Consider the following 10,974-nt stretch of genomic DNA (forward strand, 5'->3'; position numbering starts at 1 on the left):
AGGCACATGTTAATCCAGCATGTGCCTTTCTCTCAGTAATTGCAGAGACTCTTCCATTTTGTATTTTTAATATATAAAACGGTCAGAGCCCTGTGTGTAACACTCAGAGCCATCAGAACAGGAGATCTTTCTCTTGACTCTGTGATTTCACCTATTAATAGAGTTTTATACGACGTTCTGCTGCCCTGGCTTCTCAAGGTGTGAGAATTTGCACTGCAGAGGTGATTTTATGGACGGCAACCGTAATTTTGGAATAAGATCCTAAATAACTGCTCTGGTTATAAAGCTTTGGGCAGGATTTTTAGGTTGCTGTTAAGCCTGTGTTGCCATTTGGCCACGAGTACATCCCAATTAGTGACCCTTCCATGGAGCAGTAGCAGCAGAGAAGGGATTTTTCTTTTTTCTTTCTTTTTTTTTAAGTCAGTTGTAAATGATTAGTCCAAAAGAGTAGCATAAAACTTCGAGTTAGTCCCCTGCAGGAGCTGGGGCTGGAGGAAATTAAAGGATCAACAACACAAGGGAAGCACTGAGGCAGGATTGTTCCAGGCTGCAGCCACAGGCTCTCACATGCACTCAGGAAATTGCCTTCATCAAAAGCCGAGGATCCAGGCGTGAGGATGAGGAGGATCAGGCAGGTGATGATTCTAAATCATGGCTGGAGATCCCATCGTTTTCCAGGGGAGAGGTTTCCTCCCCGCCTCGAAAAAAAGCGGCGTTTTCTACGTAAAACTTGAATCTTCTCCTTGTGAACCTCAGCAGAAGCCTGAGCTGTAAATCTAATAGAACTTAATAAATGCTGAAGACTCGGTTTCCCCACAATAATGGGGAATTTGGGGGACTCCAGAGGTGCTGCTCCGTGCCCTGCCTGTGGATTTGTGTGTTTGTGGGTGAGAGCTGTAAAACCACGGCCTCGGCAGGGCTTGGCACTCCCAGCTTGTTCTTTAACCTCTGAAGTAAATTATTTCTGCCGAAATTTGCATCTTCTGGGCCTGGGATGGTGCTGCTGGTGGAGCAGGAAAGGATCACGGGAGGGGGAAATGCATAAATCTCCGTCTGGAGCCGAGTGTGCCGGGAAGGGGAGATGGGGGCTGAGGGAGCGCGGAATTCCGAGGGAAAACGGCAAGAAGGAAAGAGGAATGTCCCAGGAATGAAGCTCTTCTAATGTTCAATCCTTTCCCTGCTGGAAAGCTGCAATCCAAATAAGGAAATTAGACCGAAAATTAACGATATTCAGCTATTCCGATGTCAAAAGGAATGGAGGAGTTATTGGTGTGAGAGGTTATTGCCAGAGGGGAAACCCCGGCGTGTCCTGGGTAATTAAGCTTCACTGGAGAGCATGGATCCCTTCTCCAGGTAAGAAATGCTTTTATAACAGGGCATCTTTGCTATTGTAATTAAACACCGAGGGCTATTCTGCATATGAAGTCTTAAACACTTCAGTCCTTTATCATGGGATTTTACTGGCCAGGCATGTGTGTTCCTATGGCAAAAAAGCACCGAGTGCCATAAAAAAAGAAACCCAAACATTGCTTTTTATTGCTTGACTTGCTGTATGTTTTATATGTATTGAGCCAAATTCATCCCTTGTGGAGCTCGGTCGAAGCCAATAAGGGGTAGATTTGGCCCATGTCTATATGAGAAAGGTGGTGACAATTAAAATATATTGTTTAATAATGAGAGCTATGGTAGTGGAGTGTCTTTGTGTCTATGAAATTATACACCACGACACCACGTTGCCAGGATGGAGCTGGGACTAGCAAAACTAGTTTCTGATGGAAAGGCAAAAAGCACTCTGGCTTTTATTATTATGATTAAATATCACAGAGGTATTTGAACAAGGCTAATTTAGGTAACATCTCCAGAAGTCTCCTTTGTAGTGCAGTATTTTACCATGGAGCAAGACATTTAAAAATATTTCTTGAATGTTTTTATATGTGGCTCTCAAGGACAGTACAACTGGCTGTTATTAGCAGTAAGTAAAAGAACAGTTTTGGTTTCATTTATATTTGAGGGACTTTCAGCAATATTACAAAAAAGGAATGTACCCTATTAAATGAAATGTGAGGACAGCCTTTCCTATCACTTTATATTGGCAATTCCCAGTTGTTCCCCTGCTCGGGGCATTGTACCAACACCTGAAAGACATTGTTGATACCTTGAAAAGCTGAAGATTTTGCCAGTTTAGGCAACAAAACACCCAGAACACAGCGAGCCACCGTGTCCACCAGGTTGTGGTCACTCACTGGTGAGGTGGGCCCTGCACAGCAACTCCTCTTTGTATCCCTGTGGTTAAGTTACAGTGACTTTTACTGGCCTGTCTGCTGCCTTTTATTCTCCTCCTGAATTTCTGGGTAATGGCTGTTCAAAGCCAGTAACCATATCCCTTATTCCAAGCTCTCCGTGCTGCCAGGAAGCCCTGGCTCAGCTTTGCTCTGCGTCGGAACCCTCCCAAATATTTGGTTGAACACTTTACTGGGCTCTGGGTCACCTTTGTGCCAGGAGGGGAGGTGGGAAGGGGAGAGGAATAACCAGGGAGGTTCCCCTTGGGCCTTGAGAGCTCAGGAAAAGTCTTTGACCCCAGAGGAATTAGAAAACACATATTTTGTTGACCCAAGAACTGACTCTTGATGGCCCTTCCCAGGAAGGCAGCACCACCTCCCTACTCCAACACAAAAGGTATCTCTTAAACAAGACTAAAGATATAAAATATCAGTTCTTCTAATGCTACTGGTCTTCTAAGGAGTCTCTGACCCCAAAAAAGGGTGGTGGGGAGGGAAAGACAGAAGAACAAAAATCATTTTTGCTGTACTTATTGCTCATTCTGAATCTTTTATAGAAATCTGGCCTTTGGCATCGGACTCAAATAATATTTTATTAGGAGAAAGCATGATTCATTGAACTGGTGCACTTCAGTATCTATGGAGAGGAAAGCTGGGAAGGACACAGCTGTGGAAAACCAATTCAAGGAACCATTGCCACACAAAGGATCTTCATCCACAGCAAGAAACAACAGAAAAGGAACAAAGTATTTCCAAGGAAACATCTGAGCATGGTGCTGGAGCCAGGTGAGGAATTATTACTGTATTAGCCTGTCAGGAAAGGTTCATACAGAATATGTGGTAGGAGAATACCCTGTCATTTGGAAATTAATAGGATTATTTTATTATCAAGATTGGCCCATATACCTGCAAAACTGAACTTAACTGAAGAACTAATAAGAGATCCAGGAGGAAGGGGATGTTTAGTCTGTCTTAAATAGGATAAAAGTTACTTTTCTCCTTTATTTGCACATTTTCAGGGGCCTGTTTTTCAGCTGTGAGAAGCCTGGCTGTGTTACCCATAGTTCTTTATTAAATAAGAGAAGTGGCTAAAACAAGTGAAGAGGACAACCCAAACCTCTCAACTTGTTTGCCTTTTACCAGTTGCTTTTCTTCCATGGCAAGAAGAGGGCATTTATATTTATTTTTTTTTTAATTTTCATTTTTCCTCCCTTTCTCACCTTTAATTTTTTTTTTTAGTTTTTCAGTTCACCTTTTCCTCATCTCGAGTTCCTGGTTTCTGACCTCCTGCTTCCCCTTCTTTTGCAGTTAATAGGATGAAAACCGATTTTCCAGCAATCTAATTAACTACTTCCCAGAGGTGAGTGAATGTTATTTCCATGTTGTGCAGGAATCATTCCCTGAGGGCTGCAGGCTGCATCACTGCTGAGGGAACGAGCATCTGTAAATCCTGAATTTCATGGCGTCCTTGGCCTGCAGTTGGAGCTGTTTTCTCACAGCTCAGAGCAATACAGGTAGGTATGGGGGGTTTTAGCTTCACATGTGCTGATTTTCTGTAATAACTGGTCCAAATGAGGACTTAGCAGTGGCTTTTTTGCACCTTTAACTCAGAATTTGGGAGGAGAGGGGCTGTGTCTGCAGCAGTGAGCTCACAGCAGAGCCCTCACAGGGGATGTGCTGCCTCAGCTCTTGCTTCCCTGGGGTTCTCAGAGCCTGGGGGGATTTCAGTCTCCAGATTCTTGCTTTCATGTCTCTGTTGCTCCCATATTTCTGTATCACTTTGGGAAGGATGGTCAGGGGATCCACAGGGCCATCAGTGTTCCAACCATCACTAAATGTCCCGTATGAGTTGAAGGACAATATTTGCCCTCTTGGTTTTTCAAGCAAACCCCTCCATCCCACTGCACTGACACCTCCCAGGTTTGGAGTGCTTGGGCAATGTTTACCCAGAGCTAAAACCCCTTTCTCCTCACATGTTACTGCTGAGGAAATGGAGAGAAACTACAGGCATGTGCTCGGTTCTAAAGCTGGGTGTAAATCTAGTCCTGGGCTGTGACACTGGACAGAAATCCCAGTGGAAGGTTTTCCTGCCTTTAACCTGTCTGCTTGCCTTCATAATGATAAATGGTGGGAAGGAAAGGGGGAAGGAGGGGGGGAAACTACCTAAGCTTTGAACTTGCTGTGTCTTAAAAAGGATGAGCAGGAAGAACAGATTCGTTTAAAGCAGAATTTTTATTTGGCTAAAATCCTTTCACTCTTCCTTACCTTTGGTGTTCTCATGAGTAAGGCTTAGACCAAATCCTTACACAAAGATGTCTGATCAGGTGAGACACTGTGACTGCTTTAATTTTTTTCCTGTGAATGGAACTGATCCCTCTCCCCACTTCCATTTGTGTCCTGCTCAGGAGCCGTCCCCTTCGCCTGGGGATCCCCTGCACTGACTGTTTCACATTACTCTGATGTACCAAGGGAGTTCATCACCTTTCCAGGATGTCTCATGATTGATTCCTCATGTCCAGGGCAATCTGCTCTAAAGTTTCAGGCTAAAATGAGTGCTTGGATTTCGAGGGGATAATCAGTGGTTCGAGCTTATTCTCTCACATTTTGAGATGCCCATTTGTGTATTATATTCACAACTGGTATTAAATACAATGCAATATTAGATCCATTCTCTCAGTAGCTGCTCAGATGCACTGGGCATGAGCAAAGTGTAACTTTCACAGTGTCCCTGTGTCATCCATCAAACTCAAATACTCTGTGGCTCATTCCTAAACTGCACGGCCAGGGCTGCAGGCTGGGCTTGGTGAAAGGCAGATTAGAGGGCTGGTCCTGCTATACTGAAGTCTATAAAAGTTTTCCTATTGACTTCAACAGAAACAGAATTGAGCCTTTTGATTTTTGGCATAAGAACCACAAAAAAATACTCTTTTTCATCTCTGCTGAAGTGCATCCCACGTTGTTGTCTGCCTGACGTAAGGTCGAGGCTGTTGAGGGGGAATAGTTGTACATATTGTTCCTTGGACATGTTGTTCTCTAGTAAATACTTGTTCAAGGATGTGTCCATTCCTGCTGGCAGGGGCTGAGTACACAAATTTGGCCCAGCTTCCTCATATCAGTGTGAACCTCCCAACTAGAAGCTGCATTTGTCAAGTTTTGTCCTTCGGGATGGAGACGGTGCTGACACCCCACATCATTTGTCTTTTTTTGAGGAGCCACTTCCCAGCAGTTTGTCACTACAACCCCACTGAAAATATTCCTCGAAACTGTAGCAATGTATGGTGGAAAGCCAGAAATTAGTGTTTGCTGAAAACTAGGAAAAATGACAACAACAACAACAAAAAAAAAAAACAGATGAAAAATGTTGGCATTTGCAAAATACTCCTTCAAACCTCTTCCCCACCAGTATTTTCCTGTGGAACAAGAGCCTTTTGACCTGTTGTAGCCATTCCTCCTGTTTTCATTCCAATGGGTTTTGCTTTTCTGTTGTTGAACAAGTCTCTAATTAACAAAAATCACAATTATCCTGATTTTAATTGAATCAGTGTTATTAGCACTGATTATTTCACTGTTTTATTTCCTTCCCTCAGGACCTGGTTCCAAAGGTGGGCCCAGGCTTAGGAGTGCAATTTTCACACCCCGTGTAAATCCACGGTGAATTTGAACAGTGATATAAGGTTCATGTTGGACAAGGCTTTTTGCTTTGGTTGTACCATTCCCAACATTTTCCTCTCTTTCATTTTTAGTATTGATCCTGTGGAGAGCAAATCACTTCAAAACCTGGTGTTTTCCACCTGCAAGTCACGGGCTCATGATTTCTCTTCCAGCCTATTATCACAGCAATAAAACCCCTCTAATCACATTGAATTTAGGCTGCCTCTTGTCACAGTCAAGTGCATGGCACCTCCTTGGACCAGGTCCTTAAATTAAAATATTGTAAATTTTTTCGCTGTTGAAGCACTACTGCAGAAACATGAGTGGCCAAAGAGAGAGGAGTTTTTTTCCCCTCTGGCTGGAATTTTTCACTATAACCATCCTCAGGGGAGTTCTCATCTTCAAAAGAAACATTCTTTCTATACAAGCTGCAAAAAGAATTATTTAATGACATCATAAATTAATACAGAGAGGCACAAATTTTCCAAAATGTGGAGAGAGAGAGAGAGAAAAAAAAATAAATTGATGTTTGCCAAAAACACCCCAGCTCTGCCAGACTTAGGCCCCTCTCAAGCCTGTGAGCTGCCAATGATGCCAAATTGAATGGTGGGGCTTTTGGCAGGACTCGAGTTTAGCTTGTTTAAATTTTGGCAAATATTCCTATTACTCACATTCTCAGCAAGCTGATACAAATATTTGTTCTATTTAGAGTGAGGTCCAAGCTTGGCATAAGTGCTCCTGGGCTCGGTGGAACTGAGCTTGCTTGAGCCAATATTAAATTTGGACATCTACCTTAAAGAAAAACAGAATTAAAAAATTCCCCGTGCCTTCTAGTACAGATTAGAGCACATCAAGGGAAAACAGACCTCGTGTGTATCCAAGTTTTTCTCACTTGCTAATTTTTGCTTTAATCTGATTTGAAATGGCCATGCTTGGATTGCCATTCCCAGCAAACCAGCAAGGGCCGGGGCTGGAAAAGCCTCCCCACACGTGAAACTCCACATTCTTGAGAATTAAAAGCTGTTTAAACTGCAGTAAATCAAACTGGGACACAGTAAGCACACTTGATCTCTTTTAAAGCTGTGCAGGTTGTTGGGGTTTTGGTTTTTTTGTGTTTTTTTTTAGTGATGTCCACAGTTTAGTGTTTCTGATTGGAAAAACAAAGAGACCGAAGAACCCTCGAGGACACTCAGCATTTCCGTGCTCTGGTTCTGAGCTGGGCTGCCCAGAACAGGCACTGCAGGGTGGATCCTGCTCTGCCAGGGGCTCAGCAACCAGGTGGGAAACATGGGATAAAGGAAGTGGATCCCAAGTGCCTCCTCTGGCCACACCAGAGCCTCCCACCTTGCCCGTGAGCTTGGGATTGGACACAGACCCAGGGTGGGAATCTCGCAATGAAAAAATAAACCAGACTGAAAAAACAACAACCTGTTTCCATTCCATGGATTAACCCAAGCAGGAGGTGCTTTGGGGGTGTGCTGGCTCTGGATCTGTGCTCAGGATGGGATTTGGAAGCTCACCACTCCTCAGTGTTGTCTGAATGCCTTGGTCAAAGTCACATAAAAGGGGGATCCCACTGACTTGGTTTTGTCCTTTTAGAAATGGGAAATCTGCTCTAAGTGGCTGAACTTCTCTGAGTGGAAAAAGATCATCACTAGGGAATGATTCATCCTTTAATCTAAATGTCTGATCTCCCTCCAGTGACCATAAAAGGAGCCCAGATGACCAGATTAGCATTTATCCAAATTTTACACGTTTTTATGCTAACTCAGCCTTTCCCAGTCAGGTCCTGTGCTCGCAAACATCATGTACTATTTTTATAAGGAAAAGCTTGTTATTTGGCACAGGGTTTCCCAGGGCACTTGTGACTGATTTGAGACCCTTTGCAAAGGCTGCCAGCAGTGCCTGCTCTGTGCTCACCAGGTAAAACCCGGATTAATTCCATGGGCAAGTCTTCTCTACGTCCCCTGCATTGATTGAAAGCTGCTGGAGCAATTCTTAAAGGAGTTACTTTTTAAACTGCCTTAAATCAATAAATATTGCAGCTGTGAGGAGAAGGCGTGTGAAAAATGATTAAAAATAAAGGCAGAGATTATTCATTAAAAATGACACTGTTATTCTTTTAGTCATATTTGTAAAACAGGCTAAAGATCCAGGCAGCCTGTCACCTGCACCCCGGGCTGCTGACCCCATTAATTTGTAGGTTGTGGTGGCAGCATTTGTCTGGTTCAGTGTTGATCCACTGTCAGCTTAAAAAATGAACTGAGCATTTCAAACCACGGGCAGTGACACCCTCAGACCTCTCCCCCCTCCCTCCAACTTTGAATTCTTCACCATTGTCGCTGTAACTGAGCTGCACGTGAGCACAGGAACATTTTGGTGCTGTTGTGGTCAGGTCAGTGTCTACTTTTAACTCTGTGTGCTCGGATCAGTTTCTGAGTCCTTTAAAACAAAGGAGCGTGAGGAAAATCCCAAACAAACCCCAACCCCTGTGAAGTGTGATGGTGGAGCTTTGAGATGGTAAAAAAAGGGGGAAGTGTGAGGTTGGTGTACTCAGACAGCAGGAGACAGAAGAGAGACGAGGCATCTTAATTAACCACGGAACATTTTTATACTAATTATTGAAATGCACCCAGAGACAGCTTATAGTAGTAAAATGACTTTATGTTCTGATATGTAAAATAAAATGTCCATGCTATGTAACAAACATTTAAAAATTCCTTACCACCTGTATCTAATGTGGTTTCTAATAAAGATTTATCTGTAGTATATATGGTTTTTTTGTCTAACCAGTTCTTAGTTTTTACATCAGAGGTGTGTAATAAAAAAACAAAAAAATCTTAAATAGATGTCTTTCAAAAAAAAAAAAAACACCCTTGCAACATTCATTTTTATTAAGTATTTCATTCGTAAAAAGCAAAGCTGAACTGGACACGTGGCCTGCATTTGTGATATATATATATTTTTTATATATATATATAAAATATATATGTATATAAATAGCTATTCAGCATGCAAAAATTGTAGTGATTTCCAAATCCTGGTTACAAAATCCACACCAGTCACACACATCAACTGCTGAATGGGGGTGTGGGACTGTCCTGGTGGAAACGTGACCCACTGTGGTGGCCTCAGGGCCCTCATCCCTCAGCCCCTTCCTTGGAATGGATTCACCCAAACACACAAGTACCTCCTGACTTCCAAACTTGGATTTCAGCTCCTTGCCTTTGCCCATTTGGGAAGCAGTGGTGGGGGGGGAAAAACCAAACCCACTGAGCGTGACTAAGGCTGGAACGTTGTGCTCTTTGGTGGAACCAAACTCCCGGATCCCCTCAGCGTCACCATCCCGTGGAGCTCGGCAGGATGGACACAGACACATCCCTATCCAGGAGCTTTGGGGGTGAAGGCAATGGGAGTTTTGTTCCAGAAAGGATTCCACTTGTTTCCCCACATGAGTGTCAGCCAAGTGATCCCTCCTTACAGAATCATTTAGGTTGGAAAAGACCTCTGGGATCATCGAGTCCAACCCGTGACCGTTTCCCACCTCACCAACCTGTTCCCTCCGGGGGACACCCCGGTGGGCAAAGCCAGCGCTGGAGGAGTCAGTTCAAGAGACTTGCTCAGTAAAGAGCAGGAGCAATGGATACACTGGTTACAGCTTTTTACCTGTTCTACAAAGATTTGTACACTGGAAGGCCTGACAGGTAGTGGGGCCTCTTCCCACCCCACCATGAAGGAAATGTTCTGAGTGAGCTTAAAAGAGAAAAAAAAAATAGCACAAAAGGCACATTTCAGCTGAATAGCAAAGAAATCAAGGACCAGCAGATACAGAAATCCTTTCTGGAAAGTATTAGCGAGTCTTAAGCTTAAACTTCATAAATATATTGCAATAAAGCAAGTGTGATTCAATCAAGGGATGGGAGCCTGAAGACACTGGGTCTGTTCCTAACGCTGCAACTAATCTGCTCTTCGGCCTCGGGCGTAACACTTCACTTCTTCACTGCCCACAGCCACCACCCATGGTGCTGTGGGGGGAAGAAGAGACATTTGTGCATCGGTGCCTTCTCCTCTCCTCACCGTGGCACGAGCCCTGCGCTGTGCCAGGGAGGCACCGGTGGCACCGCGGCTCCCTGACCCCACAGTGATCCTCCCCGCCGGCCCCCACGGCACTTCCAGAGGCAGGAGCGATTCCTACGGATCAAAAGAGCCTAAAGAAGCGCTGCCATGGCAGTCCTGGAGCTGCACAGCCGAACAGGCGGCTTTTTTTCCTTCGAGTTTCGGGATGTTTTGACTTCATGAACCGTAAAAGCGAAGCTCATGTTTTTCCCAAATAGCCAAAATTTGCCTGTGATGTTTAAGATCACAAGCAAAAGGAAATGACCAGCTACGTCTCTTGTTAGTCGTGAAGGTGGTTCCTACCGGATGAAGACGCGAGGATTAATTTATTTGGGAGTCAGTAAGAGCCTGATGGATCCAGCCCACTGAGACAGGAGATGTAACTCTCTGTGTGCCTGAAGATACAAGCTCTTCACCCACACAAATCCCTCTGGAAATGCACATTTGTCTCCCCGAAGTGCAAGTTACCCACAGGTATCAACACTGATCGAACACTGTCCTGGAGCAGGAACGTTGGCTGCGGCCCCCGGAGTCACCCGTCAGTCCAGTTCTCCACAGTCCCCATCCCTGAATGATACTGCAGCGACGACTCCCTGGACAGGGAGAAGCTCTGTGAGTACAGGAACTCGTTGGCCGCGTTGAGGTGCGGGGAGGGGGGTTTCCTCTCGCACACGGACGGGTGCACCCGCTCCCTCGGGAAGGACGGCGCGGGGACGCGCTCCCGGACCTGAGACTGGGACAGCTGGTTGTAGACGCTGAAGTGGCCGTTCCCCGGCGGCTGCGAGCCCTGGCCCGCGATGGCCGGGAGCCGCGGCATCATGGGGGCGGCGGGGAAGTGAGGAGGGAAGGGCTGGTAGGGCACAGTCTCCATTGTCTGAACGCTGTAGCTGGTGTAAGGTGCGACTGAAGTCCACATGTTGCAGCCCAG

The 10,974-nt window shown here is 44.9% G+C and overlaps 1 protein-coding gene across 1 annotated transcript in view; it reads right to left on the reverse strand.

Annotated features, from left to right (window-relative positions):
• Positions 1–10,578: 10,578 nt before the first annotated feature.
• Positions 10,579–10,974, reverse strand: part of TBX4 (T-box 4) — a 32,931-nt gene continuing 32,535 nt past the window's right edge. Inside the window, exon 8 of the mRNA XM_027698778.1 lies at positions 10,579–10,974. This exon is cut by the window's right edge and continues 76 nt beyond it. Within this exon, the coding sequence (XP_027554579.1) occupies positions 10,579–10,974 (396 nt within the window).

Source organism: Neopelma chrysocephalum, unplaced genomic scaffold, assembly GCF_003984885.1.
Source record: "Neopelma chrysocephalum unplaced genomic scaffold, ASM398488v2 Primary Assembly neopelma1_132, whole genome shotgun sequence".
Taxonomy (NCBI): Eukaryota; Metazoa; Chordata; class Aves; order Passeriformes; family Pipridae; genus Neopelma; species Neopelma chrysocephalum.